Genomic DNA, 26,046 nt, shown 5'->3' with positions numbered 1-26,046 from the left:
AGAGTGTCTTGTGACAGCCTGACTGGAAAGAAGCAGTTAGAAGGGTATGGATGTCAGATTCAGAGACTTTACCTGAGCTTCCAGGATGGTGAGGCTGCTGCTTGTGTATTGGGAATTCTTAGCCTAAGGAGGATGGTTGGTGTCATTGTTGGAAGAACAGTGAAAACTGCAGAGAATTCCCTAAGGCCTGGAGCAGACAGGTCTTGAAGCCCCTCACCCTTTGCACTGAGCCTACCTTCCACCACAGCTCAGCCAACAGCAGGTCAGGAGAGTTTGGCTAAGACCTAGCGATTAACTTTGGCATAACCACACTGCTGCAGCCCAGCACAGGTGCTGCTGCACAGATCCATTATAGAGCAACCATGCAGGAAACAGTCTTCCTAGAGTTGCCCACTTCCTTTTACTTTTTGTTTGTTTGTTTTTGTTTTGTTTTTCGAGACAGAGTTTCTCTGTGTAGGTTTTGGAGCCTGTTCTGGAACTCGCTCTGTAGACCAGGCTGGCCTCAAAGTCACATAGATCTGCCTGATTCTTTTTTCTTTTTACTGAAGAGTTTTGTGTGCAAGCTCAGCTCACAGCTGAGCAGTGGTGACATCGGTATGTCACAGATGGCAGGAGGGAGATACAGGGATGGTCATGGCAAGGATGGCTGTAACAGCACATGTTTGGCAGCATGCTAAATGTCTACAGTTGGAAAGTAGGTAATAAATGTGATGCATTCGTGATATAAGCCATGAGCCTGAGTAATCATCTGGGTACAGAATGCCAGAAGTCACAGTGCTACTGAGAAAATCAAGTGCAGGTTCTGTGTGTGTGTGTGTGTGTGTATGTGTGTGTGTGCACAGTAGGCTTCTCTGTGTGCACACCATGTCAGGGAGCAGCAGTGTGTGGAGAACTATTTAATGTTTGGGCTCAAAGTGATCAGCATGAACTGGTAAGAGTATGGAAAGGGAATCATGGTTTCATGCCCATTTGATATGGCTGACTGCTTTCTTACATAGATGTGCACATACAAATGTATTGAAAGGAACTACTGTTGAACATTAAAGCGACCCCAGCAGTGTGAAATGCAGCAGCTTCTTATTTGTCAAGGTTTTTGTTCACTGTATTGTGGTGATTCGGTCCCCCCTCCCCTGGCTAATGACCGGGCAGCTAGCTCAGACCCCAGCTAGATGAGACATTTTCATGGGCAATAGTGGCCATTTTTCTGATTGTCCACCTCCATTATCCCTCTCACTTCGTGTTCACAGAACTGATCCATAGTTCTCCCCAATGACAGTGGTTCTGCGCATGAAGAAGTGGTACCCCAGTATATGGAAACTGGCAGCAAGGCAACAGACTCCGCTTCTGACCACCTGAGCTGGAAACCCTACAATCCTCTGTATCCCAGGCTAGCCTCTAATTCACTATGCAGCCCAGGTTGGGCTGGAACTCATGGTAGTCCTCCTGCTTCAGCCTCCTGAGTGCTGGGAGTACAGGTGTGGCCCACCATCCCTGATTTGTTTGATTTTGGAGACAGTGTCTCGTTGCTCAGAATGACCTATGACTTGCTTATAGAGCTCCTCTGCCTTCAACTTTTCAATTCTCCTGTCTCCACCGGTCTCCTGAGCTCGAAGTTAGGGCTCACCATCTCGCCCTCCTCTCCTCTCTGTGTAGGGTCTATGGAAGATGCATTTATAGTCGAGGTCGGTAAGAATGCGTATCTGCCCTGAGACTACAGTCTAGCTGCCCATGGGACACCTGTGCCTGTGTGCTGGGGCAAGGGACCCTGTCTTTTGTCACAGTGTGACAATTGGGTGCTCAACACTGATGAGAGAAATGTGATACATCAGAAATCCAGAAGATACCAGCTAAAGGGGAATTTCCTCAAAGGAGATGTGTCCCTGACCATAGAGAATGTGACTCTAGCTGACCGTGGGACTTACTGCTGCCGGGTAGAATTCCCTGGTCTAGGGAATAATAAAAAAGTAAACATGAAATTAGACATCAGACCAGGTGAGTAGACCCTTCCCATGTCCTCTTTGTCCATAAGAATCACCCGTGGGTCATGATATCATAATTCACATATGGATTATTATCACCTCTAGTTACAGTCCTGGGGGTGGCATGGGAAGGCCCAGGATGAAGAGGCCTCACTGTGAAGGCCAATGATGTACCTGCTATGTGTTTTCGTACTCAAGGATGCAGCCTAGAGAAGGCGACAAAAGGCCTAGACCAGAGAGAGGTTCAAGACCCTGTCTTATCATTAGGTCACATGGAGAATGTCATAGCTCAGGCCCTGCCTCCAAACAGGAGCATTATCATCTCTGTAGTTACCGTCTGAGTTCTCATTTTCCACATCTCCTCCCCAGGTGCAGACAGCACTGGGAACCCCTGGGTTGTACAAGTTTGTGGTGATGTTTGTTTATGCGTGTTACCTTGTTTTAAGATTTCTAGCAGATGGGTTAGCACTGTAGCTCAGGGGTAGAATTCTAACCTTGCATGCATTAGGCTGGAATTGAAGGTGTGCGCCACAGTGCCTGGTCAACCATTCCTTTTTGATCATATTGGGGTGAAAAGTGGTATTATGTGTTAAGATTCTGCATTAGTTACAAACTAACCTGATGACCTGGGTCAAGGCCTTTCCCTTCTCTGGGTCTCTGTTTCCTCTTCCATATGAGGATGATCACACAAACCTCTGACTTTCCTGTTTCAAGACAATGTCCCCTGCCTCGAAATTAATTTTGGATACCCACACGATATACCACGTAAGATGTGGTACCATTTCATTTAAGAAGATAGCCAACTATCCATGTCTTGTAGTTGTGGGATTCTCCTTAGAATACACACTTGAGCTCCAATGAAAGTGGAAGACAGGAAATGGCACTGATGAATCAAAGGCTTCCATGCTGGGTCTAGTTAGTATTCTCATTTTTTCTATTTTTTTTCTATACAATCTATTTTTATTAGCGTTTCTCATCCCCCAGCTCCCCTTTGATACTCTCGATCTCCCCTCCTATCCAAATCCACACATTTTCTTTCCTCTCTCGGGTAGAAAGCAACCAGACATTTATTTACACAGTAATATAAAATAACACAAACTGGATAGACAAGCAAGCAAGAGTTTAGAGAAACACAGGTGACAGTCCATAGGTTGTCAAGGCCAACGACCCATTGCTTCAGTTGTTTCTCCAGATTGTTCTGTTGTGATAACAAGTGAAGTCATTCTTGACAAATAGTACAAATGGTGCTTTTAGGTAAATCACTAAATAAATCAATAAATTAGCACTCAAACGTTGGTCTTTTCTACCTTATTCTAATTTATTATTTAAATTTTTAAATTTTATTACATTTTGGTTATTTAGTCTCTCTCCCCCCCCCCCGTGTGTGTGTGTGTGTGTGTGTATGTATGTGTGTACAGTGCCATGAAGTGCATGCGGAGATAAGACAACAACTAGGGGAGCCAGCACTCAGGAGGCAGAAAATTTATATAGAAATTATTACTGCCTTGAAAAGCAGATCTTGCCAACAATCAGCCTGTTAATGAAGATGTCAATACAACAGCCTTTGTTAACTCTGAGCAAAACCAAGTATTTCATTGATTGTGACAAAATGATTCATCATGAAAAGTGCTTTGCCTTCCTGAAATAAATTTAATTATAAATATGATCTGGAGACAATTATAAATTTAGAACTCTGAAAGAAACCAGTGCTAGTCCCAATTCTGTCACACCTGGAATGGGACTTCTCTCAGGCAGAGCCTGTGTCCTGCTCCCCTCTTTCCCTTCATCTCTGCATTGCCTCTTTCCAGCTCCTGATTCAGAGCCCAGTGCTGAGAATAGGAGCACTGGGCATGGAGTCAGACTACGGGGGAAACAGCACTGATGACCTCAGTCCCTTGGTCCACTGTCTTCTTCCCTGATGTCTCTCTGGCCCACTGTCACCAGATCCATCTTTATCCTAAGCTCATCTATATAACAATGCATTATATTCCATATTTCATGAGCCATTAGAAAGCATGCGCAGCTCTAGGCTCCTTTCTGTTCAGCTGCAGAAGTTAAAATCTGCAGCTCCCGCGACTTCACTCCCTTTGTGGAAAAAGAGGAAAGCGATGTTTTGATTTGCGGTAAAACATAATCCTGAACTATTTCTCACTTCTCAGCTAAGTCTTGCCTCCTCACTTTTAGTTATTTTTTACTTTTAAATCCGAGTCCTCTCTTCTTGACGGTTTCAGTAACTAAGACAGATGCAGGTCATTGCATTACCAATGATTGTTTCTCAAGGACACAATTTTTTGTTTTTGCTACATTTTAATAATAGTAAGTTTTACAGGGTTATTTTTTAGGTCTAGTCAGCAACATCAGACAGAAGGTACTGAGTACTGACCAGGGTACAGAGTGCTGCCCAGGGTGCTGAGTACTCCTCAGGTAGAGTACTGCCCAGGGTGCTGAGTACTCCCCAGGTACAGAGTACTGCCCAGGGTGCTGAGTACTCCCCCTGGCACAGAGTACTGCCCAGGGTACTGAGTACTCCCCAGGTACAGAGTACTGCCCAGGGTACTGAGTACTCCCCTAGTACAGATTACTGCCTAGGCTGCTGAGTAAACTCCCCTGGTACAGAGTACTGCCCAGGGTTCTGAGTATTCCCCTGGTACAGAGTACTGCTAAGCACCTTAGACCTCAAGGACACAATTTATGGCATCTAAAGAACACAATAAATTCTAAAGTGTTCATGTTTGAGAGAACACTCCCCAGTCTGTGACAAGACTGAGTACTATATTAACAGTGACTATGCCTATGGACAGCTAGAGGCCCACCCTCTTCACTATTGCCCCTAGTGGGGACATCGGATGAACTGCCACAGAAAGAATACAGCAATGTGGTTATAACCCATTACTTTCTTCTGCAGTCTTGAGATGATGACCCCTCAGAAGGCAACTAGGGTTTACTCCTTGAATGAGAATTGTCATCCGTAATGTAGAACTTGTCTTCAGTTTGGGGGTGCACTGTGGACTGAAAAGTTTCGTTCTGGTCAGCATGGAAGACGACTGAGCTGGGGAGAGAATTGTTGGGAAAAGAAGTCACGCTTTAGGTCTGTGCAGAGTTTCCATTTATGATTCAGCAAGACTGGGCATTCAGGACAGAAGCAGCCCCATTCCCAAAACTGTAACAGGGAATGAATAGCCCTATACACGGACCTGATGTTAATTCATAGAAAAGTTTGCTTAATAAACGTCAGGCAAATTAAAAAAAACATCAAAACAAAATAATTCATACTGGCATCCATCAGAATACTCAAGTAATAGAACACAAAAGTAGAAAGTCTAAAAAGACTAACATCAGACTAAGTTACCTAATCGGTGTGCATGTGGGAACTGGGCTAAGAGCCGGATGACTGCTGTATTTACAGCTTAGGACTGTGGCTCTTTAGAAAGGGTTAGGAGGCCTGGTGACCTATGCTGGATCCCTGAACCCACAGAAAGGCAGAAGGAGCAAACCAGCTTCACAAAGTTGTTCTCTGGCCTTCACAGGTGCCATGGAACCTGTGTGTGTGCAGACAAACACACCACCACCTTCTACCACAACAAAATTTAAATAAGTTCTTATATTTAAAAATGGTTTTGAAATCTACATAGCATCTGCACACTCTAACGCTAACACAGAGGGGAAATGTGTAAAGTAAAGAAGCAGGGCTTTTCCTCAGGGGCTGGTCGTCTGGGAAATAGTTGCAAAGTGTACAGTCTGGGGCACACTCGTGTACACCACGTGTGCAAAACACCAGGCACTGTAGGGAGAGGAACTAATGTTGGGAGAGAACTACTAGCGCTTCAAATCTGGGTTTCCCATTAGATGGGGGGAGGGGGTTACCCTGATAGTCACAGTGGACTGCTATGTGAGCCTTCTAGAACTCATGAAGCAGCAAATCAGAGAAGAAAACAGACGAACTTTAACTCATGGGTGGTGTTTTGGCAGAGTGGACATTTGAACACTGGCCATCTCTACTGCTGAAATGCAGACGTGGTCAGCCACATCAGAGCGCCTGCGCCATCATTTACAAAGAAGATGGGACAAGGCTTTTCTTTGCCTGGGTCAGTGTCACACGTAAATGTATGGGAACAACGTAGGGTCAGGACGCTCATGTGAGCTAATGTGGCAACTGACAGAAAACAGTCTTTTTGTCTTGTTTTATCTTCATTTTTGTATTATGGGCTTTATGCGTTTTCTTTTCCTATTGTTGGAGGAAAGAGAGAACATAATGTAGGGCGGGCAGGAGGTGGTGAGCTCCAAGAGGAGTTGGTGGGTGGAAGGGAACATGGCCAAAATAATGTAAATGTCAAAATTAATTAAAAATAAGTAAATGTCAAAAAAGAAGTGGAGAAGGAGAAAGAAGAGGAGAAAAGGAAAACAAAGATAAAAACATAAGGAATCTACAAGACTGCAGTTTCCAACGCAATCGACACAGCGTGACAACTTACGTCTCTGGCTTCCTCTTCTTTCTCACGTGTCTGCACTCTGAAATGGAGGGCAGGGGCAGTTAGGAAGAGGTGAATTGAACATGTCATCAGTAACATTCGTGATCTTTTCTTCTAAGCAAGGCTATCATTTCTGATTTTGAATTGAACTGTTCCCTTGTGACATTGGGAAGATTCTTCCTGTCCCACCGGAAGTACCTTCTCTTCATCATGGACTGGTGCACTCCCGCACACAGCCTTCCTAATGTGCTAGAAGGGCACTGGGAAATGGGCTTTCGCTGAAAAAATGAAGTCTAGTTTAATAAATTTGCTGCTGGAGAATAAGCTAAATGTGGAATCTATAGGCAACCTGAGACACAAGGCCCTATTAATGGTCTCTTCCATCAAAGAACCTTTAAAAACCCACTAAAGGAGTACTATACTGGCTTTGGCTCCTGCCATATGTAATTCAGGAAGTGTGCACCTCTTATTCCTCACCCTCCGCTTCCCGTCCAAGACCTTTAGACTCCCAGGAGCCACCTTCCCTCAGGGGAGAATAAACAACTTTGGGCTAAAGAAGTGAACCTATTTGCAGTATTTTGCACAATTTATATTTCCCCCCTTTTAGACATTATCTTAACTATTGTAGGCCAAGCTAGCCATGACCTATGATCCTTTTGTATCAGATTATAGGTACATACCCCCAGGATCAGCTTAAATAATTTTTATGAATAACTGTGTTCTAAATATTAGCGGGAATCATCCTGAAATCTGACGGCCATATTCTTGTTTCCCATTTCCTGTCCAGCCATGTGAAACAGGTCAGTGTGGTCTCTGGGACAGTTGATGGCTGAGGGCCTTACACGGGGAGTGGATTACACAGACAGGAACACTGCGTGTACTCCCACAGGCTCAGCAGGAAAGGGCCGTGAGGTCTCGGAACTCTGTTTTCACACCAGTCATGAAGTTTTCCTTCCCAATGTTTCATGTGCCTCTTCTACTAAATATGTGTTCCAGAATGCTCATAAATATCCACATGGGGACAAAGCCAGGTCCCCAGGCTAGGAGAGAATATGCAATAGGTCTTGGAACGGTCTTTGATATCCATCCAGATCTCACCCTGTGCAGCAAACTATTGTTCCATAGTCTTCAATTTCTTTTTCTTTAAAGATCTCTCTCTCTCTCTCTCTCTCTCTCTCTCTCTCTCTCTCTCTCTCTCTCTCTCTCTCGATTTGTGTGTGTATGCGTGACTCTGGATTTGTCTCTGTGTGTGTGTGTGTGTGTGTGTGTGTGTCTGTCTGTCTGTCTGTCTGTCTCTGTGTGAGCATGTGCATTAGAATCCAGGAACCTGCTAAACTGAAGATGTCAAATGGAGCTGTGGTTACCCGCAGTTGTGAGTCACCCACCCTGGATCTGGGATGGGGTTCGCATCCGCGGTAAGTGATGAATGCTCATAAGTGCTGAACAATCTTTCCAGCCCCACATTAAATTTATTTATGGAAAACTTGAGTTTCATTTCTCTTGAGGTGGCCAATATATATTTGAAGCATAAAACATATGCTTGTAAGCACGCCACATGGACGGTAGTGGCAGGAGGAGCAAAAGGTCAACACTGGCCTCAGCTACACTGTAAGTTCAAAGCCAGCCTGGGATGTACAAGATCCTGTCTCAAAAACTCCAAAGGACACAAATCAAACAAACAATCATACTTTGAATAAACCACGAGTATTTAAGCTTTACAAGTTACATGAAACAGGAATCTTGATGACATACTGTAACAGTGTTCACTGAGCATGTCCCAAGTGTTAGGATCTCAGGGCACAGTAGGTCCTAACACATCCCTGGGATCCAGAAGGGACTACAAGACATATCCTGAATTGGGGAACACAGAGAAATTGTGCAAAATGTGAACCCCATGGCATGTGGAGTTCCTTGCAGGCAGTCAGAATGACTGAGAAGCCTTGCTCTAGTTCCTTGGTCTGGGAAGTAGACATGAAATGCACTGTCTTCTACCACAGGGCTAGAGAAGACAGAGGAAGTGCCATCTTGAAAGAATTGTGGGAAGACACAACTTTGAAAGAAGAGCTGTGGAGTAAGCGTTTTCCTACCGTCAAATTCTGTGCTCAGAACCATTCTCCCTAGTCACTGCTCTGCTTTATATGACAAATCTCCTAGACTGTGAGGCCCAGCTCTGAGCACTCAGAATCAGGTACAGGACCTCTTTGCTGTAGAGTTTAAGGCCCAGCAGGACCCCACTTTCCTCAGTGGATTTAAAGAGGCTTTGCACTACGTTCCAGGTATAAAAGATTGGCCAGGTGGTGGTAGCGCGTGCCTTTAATCCCAGCACTTGGGAGGCAGAGGCAGGCGGATCTCTGTGAGTTCGAGGCCAGCCTGGTCTACAAGAGCGAGTTCCAGGACAGGAACCAAAAGCTACAGAGAAACCCTGTCTCGAAAAATCCAAAAAAAAAAAAAAAAAGATTTTGCTCTGCCAAAATTCCTTGGATTGTGTGACCATTTCCCAAGGGAGACCCATTCCCATCCCTAACAATGAGACCTTGATAAAGCTACTCACTTAAGATCATCAGGATGCCCGTGAGAAGCAACAGCCCAACAGACACGGAGATTCCGATGTAGAGGCCCTTAGTGGGGATCACCAGGGGGCGGGGTGTAGGGATCTCTTCCTAAGGAAACATCAATCATTGAAGAGATGCCAAATGAGGTGAGCAGAAAACACACCCCAGACCTCAACCTAAACTCTTCCCTCCATTTTCTGTGGCTAATCTAGAATATGCAAGTATGTGGGAGTGTGCACCTTGATTCCCAGCACTTGAGAGGCAGAGGCAGAAGATTATCTGAGAGTTCCAAGACAGCCTGGTCTACATAGCAGTTCTGGGACAGCCAGGGCCACATAGAGAGATCACGCATTTAAATGAAATAGAATAGAACACGCAAGTAAACCAAACAACCTGAGCTGGTACTAAGTTGTTCGACTCTAAAAAACACAAACTTCAAAGTGTCTAGGAGAAAGATGAAAATGTTTTCTCTGTGGTTTGAGGTGACATCATGGTTGCATATCTTGTGGTTGATTATATCTGCATTAATATTATATTATATTATATCTGCATTAATATTAATATATCAGTAGGTTATTCCTCTATTGAGAAAAACAGTGGCTCCTTTCTCAGTCAATGTTCTGATGTTCCCAGCCTGTGCTCAGCTACCTCACGGATCCTAATAGTCTTGTGAAAGTCCAGATTCTATCTTTTTTTTTTGAGACTGTGTCTCAATTCTCACTTTTTAGCCACAGCCAGCCTGGAACTCTCTCTCTCTCTCTCTCTCTCTCTGACTCTCTCTCTGTCCCTCCCTCCCTCCCTCCCTCCCTCCCTCCCTCCCTCCCTCCCTGCCTCCCTCCCTCCCTCCCTGCCTCCCTCCCTCTCTCTCTCTCTCTCTCTCTCTCTCTCTCTCTCTCTCTCTCTCGACCAGGCTGGCCTCTAATGCAGAGATGCACATGCATCTGTCCCCATGATGGCTGGGGTTAAAGACATGGGCCCACAAGCCTGGCAAGATCTACAACTTTTTAAACCATTCAGAAGAAGCTGCTTCTGGATGCAGACTGTTTACCACCGTGTGATCAGACAGAAACGCCGAATCTCCTTACTTCCCTGGTGCAAAGGATCAGGGATCAGCACACACTGGAATAAGCAGGAGGCAGCTGAGCAGCAGGTGAGGCCCCTCTAATAGCTTAGCACTAGTCTACTTACCCTAAATAGAGCCCATGGATGATTTAACTGTAAGAAAAGGGAGATCAGAGGCCAGGTCTTTGTCCATGTATGAGCCTTGCCTCTGGAGTCAAAATCCAGGCTCCCCTGCTTAGTCAGGGAGACCATGGACAAGGACAAGTTAGCTAAGCTCTGTCAGGCAGTTTCTATGTCCTCAAGCATCATGTTCAGTGGGTTCTCGGGCAAGGGATTCTCAGGTACTTGACAAACACTGTGTGGATATAAAGTAATGTCTGTTGTTTTTGAGACAGTGTCTCATGTACCCTAGGCTGGCCTGGAGCTCTCTATGTAGCCAATATGATGAACTTCTGATCCTCCTGCCTACATATCTTGAGTGCTTGGTTCACAGGTGGGTCCACCATGCCCATGTGAACATTTAATTCATAACATTTTCCTTATAGTGATTGGCAGCAATGGCTATCCTTTCTCATACATCTTAAATATGTTATTTTCAATCTCTTCGTGAGATAGAGTTCAGAAAGTTGATCTAGAGGTTCAGTATGCATGCTGCTGCTGCTAGGTATTGGGGTCCACACCTGTAATTCCAATACTTTAGAATTAGCGACAGGAGGTCACGGGGTTCATAATCATAGGTCTCCAGGAGACCCTGTCTCATAAACAAACAACTAAAACCCTAAACCCAAGCACACAAAGGTGTGTCTCTGTGCACGGTTCTCAATGCACCTTGAGCAAGATTAACAGCTTCAGAGTCCAGATTTGCTAGTTCTCATTTTGAATTTAATTCTAAAGTATTCCTTCTTGCTGGTAAATATGACTGTTCTGCAGTTAATCGAGCTCAGGTATGACTATACCCTGCAAGGTTGTGCTAAACACAGCACAAGTCTGCTCAATTAGCAATACTTTCGACATGGTGTGACGGCTTCTGATATTGCACCAAGGTACACAAATATGATATGTTAATTTATTCTTGTCTAGTTAGCTCATTCTTTTTATTCTAACCTAGCTTTTACGCAAAGGAAATCATTCAATCTCTTGTCCTTGAATCGTGTGTCCTTGCCTTGTAAAATATTATTTGTTGGACATTTTTAACAAACTTGAACATCAAAATAAATTTAACACCCTCTTATAGTCAAATTACTCATTTCACAATGGAATTATTAACCTACATTTAGTACTGTCTTTGTGTTTGTGGGATTTTTAAGGCACAGTCTCACTATAGAACTCAAGATGATCTGGTAGTCTAGGCTATCCCCAAACTTGGTACCTCTTGTGTCAGCTTCCTGAATCCTATGATAAAGGAATAGACAACTATGCTTGGCTCTTTTTCTCTTCTTCTATTTCTTCTTCTTTGGCTGAAACAAAAGACTGTGAACTAAATTGATTTTCAAATTCTTAAAATTCAACATGATTCCAGGAAGATAGATGAGAATCTGGTTGTTAACACAGGGAGGGATTTGCTTACAGTGTGATTATTCCAAGGGCGATGTGAAGATGTCACAGTTTCAGTGTAAACTGTTAAAAAAGAATGAAAATTGTTATTAGAATAATGCTATACTTTCATTATAGACACTACACATGTTCATACCAACTTCTATGGTGAATTAAAAGTTAAATACATGATCAAAAACTATAGGCAGGCAGAGCATCATACTAAATACCAGTATTTTATTAAATTTATCCAGGAAGTTATATATCTGAAACTTTTTGTTTTGGCTTTGTAGAATATTCTTTCCAGAAACTCCCCTGCATTGCTGATCGGAATGCAAGCTGGTATAGCCCCTTTGAATGTCAGTGTGGTGTTTTCTCAAAAAATTAGAAAAAAGCCTTACTCAAGACCCAGTAATACCACTTTTGGGTATATATCCAAAGGATGCTCAATCATGCCACAAGAATATATACTCAACTATGTTCATAGCAGCATTGTTTGTCATATCCAGAACCTGGAAACAACCTAAATGCCCCTTGACTGAAGAATGGATAAGGAAAATGTGGTACATTTACACAATGGAGTACTACACAGCAGAAAAAAATAATGACATCTTGAATTCTGCAGGCAAATGGATGGAGCTAGAAACATCATTTCAAGTGAGGTAAACCAGACCCAGAAAGACAATTATCACATGTACTCACTCATAAGTGGTTTTTAAACATAAAGCAAAGAAAACCAGCCTACAAATCACAATCACAGAGAACTTAGATAACAATGAGGATACTAAGAGAAACTTACATAGATCTAATCTACATGGGAAGTAGAAAAAGATAAAATCTCCTGAGTAAATTGGGAGCATGGGGACCTTGGGGGAGGGCTGAAGGGAAGAGGAGAGGCAGGGAGGGGAGCAGAGAAAAATATAGAGCTCAATAAAAATCGATAAAATTTTTAAAAAGAATATTCTCCTCTCTCTCTCTCTCTCTCTCTCTCTCTCTCTCTCTCTCTCTCTCTCTCACATGTACATGCCCATGTTTTTCTATAAATTAGGTGAACCAGAGCACTTAGAATTGGAACAGCCTAAGGTCCCACCTTCTCTCTACTTCCATATTAGCTGAAGATTCTAAGTGCACAAAGGCCATACACACACTGAAATATCAGGATGACTCTACTCAGAATGAGAGGAACTACCCTGACATCCGAACAGCTTGTGTGTTCTTATCTAATGTGTCAGTTTGCCTTGGCATGGATCAGAATTGATTCAGAAATCACCTGTAATATCACTCACAAGCCAACGTGTCACACATGATGCGAGGATTTCGTGTGGCAGGAGAGTCACTGAACTTCAATCTGATTTTGGGGTGTTTCTGAGATACCTCTTTTTGGGGAACAGACTGTAACTTTTACACTTTCTAAAATCTGCATGTGCAGAACACACCAATAAACAAATGCTTTACATCCTAACATTGAGTGCCCAGTTTCATTTTATTCTTGAAACAGCACATGTCAGGTATACATTTGTAATTTTAGCAAATGACAGAAATAATTTGCTGACAGTGCTTTCTCCCCCCCCCCTCTCTCTCTCTCTCACACACACACACACACACACACACACACACACACACACACACAATGCCCAAACAGTGAGTGGTACAGCTTCAGGTCTATGGGACTCCCAGTTCCTGCCAAAGCTGGCACTGCCAAGCATGAGTACATGTGGTTGGCCATGACCTCCTGATTCTCACCTTCCATTTTTACTCATTGGGGGCGCACTTCCAAGGAGCCAAAGGCAATGACTAGGTTTAGGCACCATCTACAGTCTAGAATATGTTTGTGACCTTGGATCTTAAGCACGACTTTCCAAGTATAAGAGAAAGTGACTCAAATATGGAACAAGATAAATTAAATTCAATACTGACAGGCATGTTGGCAAATACCTTTCATTGCTAGAAGTAGAGGCAGGAAGACCTCTGTGACTTCAAGGCAACCTTGGTCTACATCATGAGTTCCATACCAGCCAAGTTGAGATCCTAGCTCAACAAAATAAAATTCAACCAATATCACTCCAGCTGGTCACATGATCATGTCACCTGTCTCTGCTTTTCTAAATCTCTGTTTTCCATAAAGTCAGGAACTTACACTTGTTCTCCAGACTTAGCCCATTAGCCCATCCCCTGATGCAAGCAAAAACTAAGTCTTGAAAAGTTCTGCCAGTCTCTAGAGATCCTCACAGTTGCCTGGAGCAAAATGGGTTCTCTCACAAATCCTTATGTTCTAAAATCCCAGTGTAAAACCTAGGGTCCTCTGCAAACTCGGCTTGTAGCCCAGTACTTCAGAGTCCTCTTATTTAAGTGTACCCGCAGGCCAATGGGAGGCAAGGAAATCAATACTTCCCATCAGATTTATCTAGCAAAACAAAACAAACAAAAATCTGTGACCCTTCTGCTGCTCGTCAGAATTCAGCCCCACACCAGAGGATGGACAGATGTTGGAAGCTTTAAGTATCTCAAAGAGCTGTTCTCTTCTCAATGCTGGATGTAGACGATTTGGACCTAATCTTGTCTTTGGATATTAAGTTTTCCCCTTCTCTAACAAACTGTCTGTTAAAATTAAGTCTAAATTCATAATGTGTGTATTTGAAGTTAAATTTTAGGGAGGCACACAAAGCATATACATAACATTTTATATTAAATTCTATGTATATGCATATGTAATCTGTGTATACATTTTTGCATTTAATTGCAAATGCTTATGGAGACCAGAGGCCACAGATCCTTTGGAAGTGGAACTACAGGCATTTGAGAGTGCCTCAACATAGATGCCTGGAACCAACTCAGGATCTCCTCAACAGCAATACTTGCTTTGAGCTATGAAACCATCTCTACAGCCCAAGCTTGAACATGTCAAATTCCTAAGGACTTTTAATTCAATGTGTAAATCATTAGTATAAAAAACATCTTTTTGCATTTTCCTACTTCACAAATAAACTGAAAGATCCTGAAGGAAAACTTTAGAAAGCATCATCTGTCCCTAAAAAGGGAGACTAATGGAGTCTTCTTCAGGGAGAATCTGACCTTCCAAACATAAATCTCAGAGCCTATGGCTGGAGTTATGACCCCAGAGTCAGAAGAACCAGCTTCCAACTCAAGTGAACAGGGAGAGAGACTGAGCCACTTCCACCATGAACTGTTCATCCCTGTCACTATGAAAGAGGGACATATCACAGCTATATAGGACACAAATGTCTGAGAATTAAACACTGAATCATGAAGCATGTATATGCTGCCTGGTGCTCGGAAAACATTGAATGTCAGCTTCACTGCACTTATGCCTTAGCTGAATGACCCAACTTCAGAATATCTGAAAAGGGTTTGATTGTGCCTACCCAGACACTAGTTCTCAGTCATTCTGTCTTTAATTTTTCATCAGAAAGTCATGCCCCACTATCCCAGATTCCTAATATCCTCATCAGCTATCCTAGATCAATGATTCACCTGAATCTGGTAGTATTGAATCCCTGGGAAATCTCATATAGAGAGATGGGTGTCATCTATATTCAAATTCCTACAGAGCAGAGGGTGCACATAAAAAGACTGGAGAATCAAGGACATAGTGAAGTCATTGTTTAGAACCCAGCTAAGACTCCTTCACCTAGATCATACTTATGACTGCCTTGTTGTCTGTGTGTCCTAGAGAACCCCATGAGAAGACCTCTGATTGCTGAAACACATAATTTTTTACCTGATTTTGAAGTCTGCATGTTTGTTGGCTGTGGAGGAGTAGAAGTAGAGAGTCTGGTTGATTTTGGAGCATTTGTGGGTCTCCTTGTAGTAGTTATGGGATTTGTGGTAGTTGAGGGTCTCCTTGTAGTAGTTGTGGGTTTTGTGGTAGTTGAGGGTCTCCTTGTAGTAGTTGTGGGTTTTGTGGTAGTTGAGGGTCTCCTTGTAGTAGTTGTGGGTTTTGTGGTAGTTGAGGGTCTCCTTGTAGTAGTTGTGGGTTTTGTTGTAGTTGAGGGTCTCCTTGTAGTAGTTGTGGGTTTTGTTGTAGTTGAGGGTCTCCTTGTAGTAGTTGTGGGTTTTGTGGTAGTTGAGGGTCTCCTTGTAGTAGTTGTGGGTTTTGTGGTAGTTGAGGGTCTCCTTGTAGTAGTTGTGGGTTTTGTGGTAGTTGAGGGTCTCCTTGTAGTAGTTGTGGGTTTTGTGGTAGTTGAGGGTCTCCTTGTAGTAGTTGTGGGTTTTGTTGTAGTTGAGGGTCTCCTTGTAGTAGTTGTGGGTTTTGTGGTAGTTGAGGGTCTCCTTGTAGTAGTTGTGGGTTTTGTGGTAGTTGAGGGTCTCCTTGTAGTAGTTGTGGGTTTTGTTGTAGTTGAGGGTCTCCTTGTAATAGTTGTGGGTTTTGTGGTAGTTGAGGGTCTCCTTGTAGTAGTTGTGGGTTTTGTTGTAGTTGAGGGTCTCCTTGTAATAGTTGTGGGTTTTGTGGTAGTTGAGGGTCTCCTTGTAGTAGTTGTGGGTTTTGTGGTAGTTGATGGTCTCCTTGTAGTAGTTGTGGGTTTTGTGGTAGTTGAGGGTCTCCTTGTAGCAGTTGTAGGTGAAGGTCTCCTTGGAATTGTGAGTTTTGGAGTGGTTGAGGGTCTCCTTGTAGTGGTTATGCGTTTTGGAGTGGTTGAGGGTCTCCTTGTGATAGTTGTGGGTTTTTTAGTTGTTGCTGGCTTCCTTGGAGTAGTGATGAGTTTTCTGGGTGTAGTTCTGATTTTCCTTGGAGTAGTACTAGATCTGTTGATAGATTTTAATCTACTTGTAATTGTAACTCTTTTTGAAGAACTTGTTGGAACTCCTGGATTTAGAAACCAATATAAAAGCAAAGGTCAGCCCGGCAAGAAGAAAAAAGAGCCTTAGTAAATAAGAAGGAGAACCCAAAGAAAAACATATAGGCATCCTCCTGAATATTAACCTTCATCATGCGATGAAAAGAGACAGAGACAGAGACCCACAATGGAGCACCGGACAGAAATCTCAAGGTCCAAATCAGGAGCAGAAGGAGAGAGAGCACGAGCAAGGAACTCAGGACCGTGAGGGGTGCACCCACACACTGAGACAATGGGAATGTTCTATTGGGAACTCACCAAGACCAGCTGGCCTGGGTCTGAAAAAGCATGGGATAAAACCGGACTCGCTGAACATAGTGGTCAATAAGGACTACTGAGAACTCAAGAACAATGGCAATGGGTTTTTGATCCCACTGCACGTACTGGCTTTGTGGGAGCCTAGGCAGTTTGGATGCTCACCTTACTAGACCTGGATGGAGGTGGGTGGTCCTTGGAGTTCCCACAGGTCAGGGAACCCTGATTGCTCTTCGGGCTGACGAGGGAGGGGGACTTGATTGGGAGAGGGGGAGGGAAATTGGAGGCGGGGGCGGGGAGGAGGCAGAAATCTTTAATAAATAAATAAATAAAGAAAATAAAGAAAAAAGAAAAAAGGGCCTTAGATACACCCCTCCCTCGCATATCAGGTAGAGGCTGTCTCCAGGCAGAGGCTCCACCGCTGAACTTCTGTTCTTTGTCATTGACCACCTAGGATGTGGCAGGGTGGGGCAGTAGAGACAGCTCATCAATAGGAGGCAGCTGCACCGACAACCTGGAGATGAGAACGGGGCCCACATCCCTACTGAAACATGTTCTATGTGATAGATCAGGTGCTCACATTTCTCTCAGCATCTCTGTGACACTGAGAGGGTGTTGGGAACTGGGACTGAGTGTGTTCCTCTCAATGGCGACTGACTTCACCCACTGACTGCACTCTGAGCATGTTCTAGTCTAGAGAGAACATACACACAGTGCTACATCACAAGGCTAACTAGGCTAGTTGGCCCGCAAGAGATCCCATGCAAGGCCCAACACTAAATTATGTGCATATTTGTATAGGGAAGAGACACAGTTGTCTATGGTTTCTTCCAAACTGAGAGAAACAGTGAATATTTCTTATCAAAAAAAATTTGGTACCAAGAGATTCAGAATTTGAGTAATTATGAAGATTTTGTAACAGTTTACATATAGCTCACATATGGGGCTCAAGTCTAAATATGGATAGATGTAGCATTCATTGCATACACTTTATATACATAGCTTATAGGGAGGTTTATAAACTATTGATAATTCTATGTATGAATACTTCATGGCATTGAATTTTCCAGGTATATTACCAAGGCCATGCCCAAGAGGTTTTAGATATTGAAGCACTGCAGACCTCATATTTGGATAAAGGAACCAAAACATAGGTATTCAGGAGCATTCATTCATGTTAATCACTTTTAAAAACATTGCTGACAGCATAGCAAGGAGTGGGTATGACTGTGTTAGAACAAAACTGTTCACACTATTCGATTCAAACTATTCTCACTATTTGAAACAAACTGTTCACACTATTCAATTCATACTGTTCACACTATTAAATCCAAACTATTCACGCTATTTGATTCAAACTATTCACGCTATTTGATTCAAACTATTCACGCTATTTGATTCAAACTATTCACGCTATTTGATTCAAACTGTTCACACTATTCGAGTCAAACTGTTCACACTACTGAATCCAAACTGTTCACACTATTAGATTCAAACTATTAGATTGGTGATTGAGTCTACTGTGTGGGCAGAGGTTTAAGCACAATGCAAACCTTCCCTAAACGGAATGAATCTCTCAGCGAAATGTAAGAATGGGAACAGTCTAGTCATAAGACCCCTATGAGAACAACCAGGAAAGAAGCCACCAGTTTGGAAGCTTTGCTTTTCTTGTTCTGGGGCATTTTTTCTCACAGGTATATGGGAAAGTCTGAAGTAGCTGATGAGGACCCTAAGACATCTGAAGAGAAAGCTCAGTATGTTAAAATACACAGGAAATCATAAGAAGTTGTGGTTAAGGATGAAACAGAGTTGCTTTTGAACCTCTTAACTAGCCAGACAGAGGACTTGTCAACACTGCCCTGTGAAATGATTTCTACACTCGATACCAGCACACTGTCAATAATTTCAAGCAGCTGGGCACTGTGAAACAGGCTTTTGAGTCCATCCGTCAAAAGACAGAGGCACGGGAGATTGTGGCGCATGCCTTTAATCCCAGCACTCGGGAGGCAGAGGCAGGTGGATCTCTGTGAGTTCGAGACCAGCCTGGTCTACAGAGCTAGTTCCAGGACAGGCTCCAAAGCCACAGAGAAACCCTGTTTCAAAAAAACAAAAAAAAAAGAGGCAGTTGGATCTGCGAGTTTAAGGATAGTCTGGTCTACTTGAGAGATCCTGACTGTCCACACCATACAGTGAGGTTCCGTGTCAAAAACAAACAGATCAATAAGAAACAGGGGACAAACTGCCAAGGCTGAACAATGACAAACGACGTGGATGTGCTAGATTTTAAAAGAAGAGACAAGCTAGAATTGCTGTTGATTGTTAGTGTGAGCCCTTAGCAAAGGAGATTAGGGGATATCAGCAGAAGGAACTGCATCCTCGTGGTTCTGCTCTTTCTCTGAAAATGATGCCACATTGTAGAGGAAACTGTGATGATTTAAGAACTGGGGCTTTTATGAACTTCCCACTGGTCCCCCACTGAACAGGCGCTGGAAGAGAAACACTTTTCCTTATGACCACATCCTTGTACAAAAGGATAATTTTGTGACAAATGTGAGGACTCTTTTAAAGCCCAAGGCAGGACAGACCTGGAGTAGAACTCTGGTCCTCCTATGCATGTGGCCCGTGTTCAGCAAGGTCAGCTGACCCTTGTGGAAGCCAGCTCATCAGTGCAGCAGCTCCCTGCATGGCCTGCTTTTCAGGTCAGAGCTGCTAGGCTTTTACAGTGTAAAGGACAGGTGACTTAAAGTCAAAAGACATTGACTCCGAGGCAGAGGACAGTCTTTCATTCAGGTCACTCAGCTTAGGTAAAGCTCCCCACTGAGTTTCAGGATGGAGAGCAGATGCAGTGTCCTGGACCAACAAGATGGTCCCACGTATAGTTATGACCTGGATCCTGACTTAGCCCATGGTCTTGCATTAGGCTGATCTTAGCACTTACAAATAAATAAACAAGTAGGTGGTATACAACTGAATTATCAGGTACTAGAGTGCTATAGGCTGGAAAGCCAGGAGGGCATCGCTATCAAAGAACAGCCTGAGATACGTGAGATTATGTCATTAAAAAAATAATAAAAGCAAGTGTTTAATCACAAGCATGGTTATAAGAACCTCCATTTCCTTGTTCTAGGAAAAGAACAAATCTCTAGTAAACAGAAGACTCCGTTCCCTGGCAGGTTCCCCTGTAGGACATAAATAAAGCAGCAAGGCACACTCACCCGGCTGAACTTTTAGGGAGGCCGTCAGTCTCTGTACGCCATTCCATCCCTTCTTCTCCACTCGACAGCAGTAGAGCCCGCTGTCCCTCTCAGTGGCATTCTCTATGGTCAAGGACACATCTCCTTGAAGAAGCTGCCCCTTCAGCTGGTAGCGACGGTCTGTCCGATAGTAGACTCTGTGTCCATCGGTCCAGATGAGTGTTTGTCCGCACGTATCTCCACATTCCCCTCGGCCCCAACACACGGAGGAGATCCCATCAGACACTGGATAAGAACATGGCAGTGTCACAGGGTGGCCCACCACTCCAGGGACTTCTGGGAAGGAATCCACAGCCACTGTGATAAGAAGGTGATATTGGAGAATGAGCACTCAACAGTTTCCTACAATGGATTCTATTTCTTCATTTCATTCCCAGTTTTCCTTTTGGCTCAACTGTGGCTAAACCTGGGGCATGGGAGGTAAGTGTTCTATTTCCAGCCCTAGCCTTCCTTTACATGTTTGTCTGTAGCATTTTCATAGCTTAACATTTTCACTAGAAACAATTCTCTGTTAGCTTATTCTTCAGCATGTGTGTGGAAAAAGCAACTTACTGCACTGTATTATATTCACACTGTATCTATTTAATTTTTTGTATTTATTTCCCTTTCTTTCTCTCCTTCCTTCATTTCATTCTATCTTTTATTCTTTTATCTTTTTGCGACAGAGCTCACTAGGTAGTTCTCACAGGCCTAGATCTCTCTATGTAGACTAGGCCAGCCTGAAACCCATACAGATCCAGCTAACTCTGCCTTCTGACTGCCAGGATTAAAGGCATGCACCACCATACCTGACCTGTTAGCTTGGTTTTAGACAGGGTGTTGCTCTGCAGCCAAGGCTACCTCATAGTCTCTATCCTCCTGTCTCAGACTCCTGAGAAATGAGACTACAAGCATATACTACTGACATAAATGTTAATTCTTAATATTTTAAAACTGTTCTCCCTGAGGCTATACCTGACAAGTTAGATTTCGAAGATGAAATCAGGAAACTAGTGAGTTCAAGACCAACCTGGGCTTATGAGACTCGGTCTCAAACCACAGTAAGTTCCCTGAATGCTATTGAAAATGAAATCCCCTAACTCTTTATGCACTCTCCTTTACAAAGATCCAGGCCCAGGTTTTGTTTACAGCATTGCTGGTTCAAAGGCAGAACTTTACGAACTTCAACATCAGTTTTCAGAATGGCTTTGGTTTGCTCATATGGTTTTCACTGCCTTTTTGAGACACAGTCTCTCTATGTAACCTTGGCTAACCTCAGTATTTAGAACTCTGTAATAGAATTGGCTGCCTGATTTCATGGCGATCTGCCTGCCTCTACATCCCCAGTGCTGGGATTAAAGATGTGCACCACCAGGGCAAGTTCAGAATGGGCCTTGTAATACCATCTGGAGGACTGAGGCTTTACGATCAGTCCTTTAAAATTTAAAAAAAAAAACGAACAAGAGTTTTTGTTTATATATGTTGGTGACATTCCAGAAACTGAACAACATTGAGTTACAAAGTGAGACCATAAAATCAGAATATTAAATCAAGAACTAAACCATACAACTTTTAAACTTTTAATAATTTTAATATGCATCCGTTGAGATTGAAATCCTTATTACCAATTGCTTCCAAGTCAGGGAGCTCTGAGGGCTGAAGATGCAGCTCAGGGGACTATGCTCACCTCACTCATGCCAGCTCCTCGGTTGGTTCTCAGCACAGGAGCAAACAGTGGACTGTGAGATTCACTAAGTAGTCACCCATATTCAGTCCTAGGTCATGGGTTTAGGACATGGTCTGAGAAAGCACATTCCTTGTTCTATAAAATGAGTGTGTTATATGTGTATTTCTCACTGGGACACTCATTACTTCATTTTGCCTAATACTTTTTTAGGATCACAAGAATAATACATATTATCATAATAAAAAGTATAAAAATGTCTGATAAGAATTAATGGCCTTCCACAATCCCATTTCTTCTTCTTCTTCTTCTTCTTCTTCTTCTTCTTCTTCTTCTTCTTCTTCTTCTTCTTCTTCTTCTTCTTCTTCTTCTTCTTCTTCTCCTTCTTCTTCTTTTTCTTTTTGAGACATGATTTTTCTGTAGTTTTAAAGCCTGTCCTGGAATTAGCTCTTGTATACCAGGCTGGCCTCGAACTCACCTGTCTGCCTCTGCCTCCCGAGTGCTGGGATTAAAGGCATGCCCCACCACCGCCCAGCCACAATCCCACTTCTTAGATGTTAGACTGTGAAATTTGCAATATGTAGCAGGTGCAGGGGCTCACGCCTATAATCCTAGCTCTTGGGGAGCATTGTGTTCGCTCTCAGTTGTCTATCATGTGTGTATCCTTTTAGTCTACCTTAGACCTTTCTTCAAAAGAATTAATATTCAATTCACTATTTACCCCTATATCATAGTTTTTTCCATTAGAATTTTTAAATAAATAATTGGAAAATGAGTGTTTTTTTTTTTAAGGTTTTAGGCCAAGTGAAGGTTTGGGTGCCCTCTCATGCTCTTTCTTCAGCCCTCAGGCTTTGAATATGACATAAGTGTGCATGTGTTCAGCCTTACTTGAATATAACATGAATGTGCAAGTATTCATCCCTTACTTGATAGTCTTGTGAGTCTCACTTTTTCAGCCATAAATTTTGAAATTTATGTAGCTTAAATTTCTTGGAGCTACGGCTTCTTTCCGGTTCTTTGTTCACTACGTAATTTGTAATACAGAGCCCAGGGAATGATTCATCCAAACCTCCATCCTCCTAACCATCCCCAGCTCACCTCTCACTTACCTGGGAGAAGGAGTAAGAGGCTTGAAATGAGGACTTGAGGATACATCCTGATTGACCTAAGGACAAGGAGAAGATACTCTGATTGGCTGTCCCTCACCACACTGTCTCTGAGAATGCCTTTCATTCTGAATGTATGAATCACATAGGCCTCTCTGCTAGGCTCCCCTGTCCTCCCAAGCAGCCACTGTTTCCCGGTCCTTCCCCCTTACAACCATCAGTTTCACTTCTCGTCTCGGCACAAATAAGATGACAAACAGAGAAAACTTGAAGGCAGACATAAGATTGTGTGCCTTTGTGAGATCCCTAAGCAAGGACCAGCCTTGCAAGGGCGGTGCACTTGCCCTCTGGTGGACTCAGGGCTGTTTCTGCTTAACACCCAGAGAGGCTTGTCCCTAAGCCTCAATCAACTTCATTATTAACAGCATGGACTGAGAAGAATGGAAGTGTTGTGTCTAAGCACATTGTCCCACGCAGGCCAAAGACAAGGGTTTTGGAGATTTTCCTTTTAGTTTCACTGTAACCACTACCAGACTGGGTTGAGCGGGAGTGAATGAATATTACTCTCATGTTAATATTAAAACATTAATATTAGGCTGCCACAATGGATCCTGGTTAAGAGCGCCCTCTGCTCTTACAGAAAACCTGAGAGAGGGTTCAGAACCCATGTTGGGATGCTCGCAGCCACTATTCCTGGAGATGCAGAAGACCCAAACATTCCTCAAACACCTGTGCTCACATGCACATATCACTACACACAGACACACACGATTAAAAAGAATAACTATTGGTTAAGAGCATTGCCTGCTCTTCCAAAGGTCCTGAGTTCAATTCCCGGCAACCACATGATGGCTCACAACCATCTGTAATGGGGTCTGGCGCCCTCTTCTGGCCTTCAGGCATACAAGCAGAATATTGTATACATAATAAATAAATAAATAAAAATAATAAAAATAAAAAAGAATAACTATCAATCTTAAAACTGGTAATATGCTTACAATAACTTTGACATCATATATTTATAAAATACCAGATTTATAGTTTACTATAGAAAATGCTAAATATAATACTAAAGTTTTACTCATTCCATACATTTGTTTTCTGTCTTCAACAGAGCATGTATGATTCTATGAACCTAGACTCTAACAATGAGTGAAAGACCTCTAGTTTCATGTAGCTTGCAGCAATGTAGAAAATAACAGTTTGTTTATAAACCATAGAAACTACAGAAAATTCACCCTTACTCTGCATGAATGAACATGTGAACCGAGCAGGGAAATAGCAAGGAAAGCCTAGAGGATGCAGAGGGAGCGTTGGTGATAGGGCCGGAGGGGTATAGGCACATGCTTTGTTTGGGTTGCCAGACCTAAACGGACTTTCTAATAATCTCACAGAGAAGATGAAATTTGAACGACACTGAAGAAGACTTAGCCAACCAGAAAGAGGAGTCACAGGAGAAGAAACTGGGGGGGAGGCAAAGTTTCAGACTCAGGAGAGTGTCTGTGGCAGGGGAGAGGGCAGGGCAAGTGGGACAGGGAGGGACAGCAATACAGAAGAGCAGGACGGAGGCCAGCAACATCACCCAGGAGGCAACTCTTGAGGACTCTCCTTCTCACTAGGGCACATGGAATCATTGCTGGGGTGGGTGACAGGACGTGGTGCCCTCTGGGGACGGCAGTGACTGCTAGGCTGAGGAGCAAGGACTCTTAGGGTCTATGGCAGGAATTCAGTGTGAACGAGACAACAGAAGATGACATGATCAATGAAGCCAAGACACCCATGTCTGTGGGCCCAGAAGGCAAAGCAAACTGGGCTTCCTGTAGGCTGGAGTCTAAATAGGATTCGTTACTCAAGCCTGAGCTGTGTATGACGAAAGGGGCTGTCAGCAGAGGAGGGAGGAGCTGCTCCCACCTCTAGGAGGAGATCTCCTGGGCCTTGGTCATGCTAGTGTGCAGCAGCTTTGGAACTCAAAGCTAGGCTTGAACTCCTGACATTGTGCTTCCATCTCCCCAGGGCTCTGACTGAATATATTTGCCAACATGCTAAGGTTTCTTTCTTTCTTTGTTTAAATGATAAAAGTACCAGTGTGAGAGCTGGGTATATGAGCTGGTGGCGAGCTGCCTAGTGGATGTGAGCCTCTCGTTCAATCACCCACATCAGACAAACCAGGAATTGTGGTGTATGAACTTAGGAAGTCGAGGATTAGAGAACTTCAAGGCCATCTTTAGGTGCCTGTCAAACTGGAGGCCAGCCATAGATACGTGAAGGCGTGTCTTAAGATAAAAGTATAAGACATAATGATTTTATGCACATCATATTAACAATCAGTAGGCTAAGAAAAGAAGATTGCAGTGAGATCCAGGCCAGTCTCAGCTACAGAGTGAGTCTCCAGCTCAGAAACAAACAGAAATCCCATAACAGCGTGTGTATGCATGTATCATCTGAAGACTGTCCAAGCTAGGTATTGAATTCACTACTCTCCTGCCTCAGCTCTTGGGTTGCCTTCCTGACAAAGAAAAAGAAGAGTTTTTCTGAGTGATGAAAGGGTGGAGTCTCGCACTGCAGTAAACGGTGGCAGCTGAGACATGAGTTGGGTCCAAAGGTGTCTGCAGAAACTGGGATGATGGTGTTCGCACTGAAGGGAGAAACAAAGAGCCAGAGAGATGGCACAGTGGGTACCGTCACTTCCTGCTAAGCTTCCTAACCTGAGTTAGACACCGCCCCCAGTACTAATTGGTCAAAGAATAGGATAGACTCCTGAAAGTTGTCCTTTGACCCCCCCCCCACATACACACATGCACACACATACACACATGCACGCACACACTCATACATATACACTACACACACACACACTTGTAATTAAAAAAGAAAGTTCAGAGGAAGACTTCTCAATTTTGAGGATCTAACAGTATCCACTGAGGTATATTTGCTCTATTATCTGACCATTGCTTTAAGGTCCCTGTACGCATAGGAGTGGGGTGTGGCAGTGGGAGGGGTTCAGAACAGTGAAAGAACAGTCAGCAACATCTGGGTAGTGTGAAGCTAATGATCAGTACAGACAGCCCAAGAAGAAGGACCGCAGCCTCCAGAAGCTCCAGCTTTCGGGAGGAGTGGAAGAACCCTTCAACAGACATTAGCATCTTAAAAATTATCTTAAAGCTTTTTCCTAAATATTTCCCCCAGAGCTAAAGAGTTCAGTGACTTCCCACTCATTGAAGAACAAGACCAAGTCTAAAAGCCGCTCATCTTCCTGGACTGACCACTCCCTTCCCAACTCCAACACTCCAGCTGAAGCAAATTTTAGTTACTCCTGC

General features: G+C 43.4%; 1 protein-coding gene across 1 annotated transcript in view; it reads right to left on the bottom strand.

Annotated features, from left to right (window-relative positions):
* Positions 1 to 22,778, bottom strand: part of LOC142831632 (hepatitis A virus cellular receptor 1 homolog) — a 31,099-nt gene extending 8,321 nt beyond the window's left edge. Inside the window, exons 1-5 of the mRNA XM_075941839.1 lie at positions 22,733 to 22,778; positions 19,922 to 20,257; positions 11,630 to 11,679; positions 9,000 to 9,108; positions 6,452 to 6,488 (exon numbers count right to left, since the gene is read on the bottom strand). Of these exons, the coding sequence (XP_075797954.1) occupies positions 6,452 to 6,488; positions 9,000 to 9,108; positions 11,630 to 11,679; positions 19,922 to 20,257; positions 22,733 to 22,778 (578 nt within the window). The remainder of the gene's footprint in view (positions 1 to 6,451; positions 6,489 to 8,999; positions 9,109 to 11,629; positions 11,680 to 19,921; positions 20,258 to 22,732) is intronic.
* Positions 22,779 to 26,046: the final 3,268 nt, after the last annotated feature.

Source organism: Microtus pennsylvanicus, chromosome 11 (assembly GCF_037038515.1).
Source record: "Microtus pennsylvanicus isolate mMicPen1 chromosome 11, mMicPen1.hap1, whole genome shotgun sequence".
Lineage (NCBI taxonomy): Eukaryota > Metazoa > Chordata > Mammalia > Rodentia > Cricetidae > Microtus > Microtus pennsylvanicus.
Note: the sequence above shows the minus strand (reverse complement) of the source record. Positions and strands in the feature narration are given on the sequence as shown.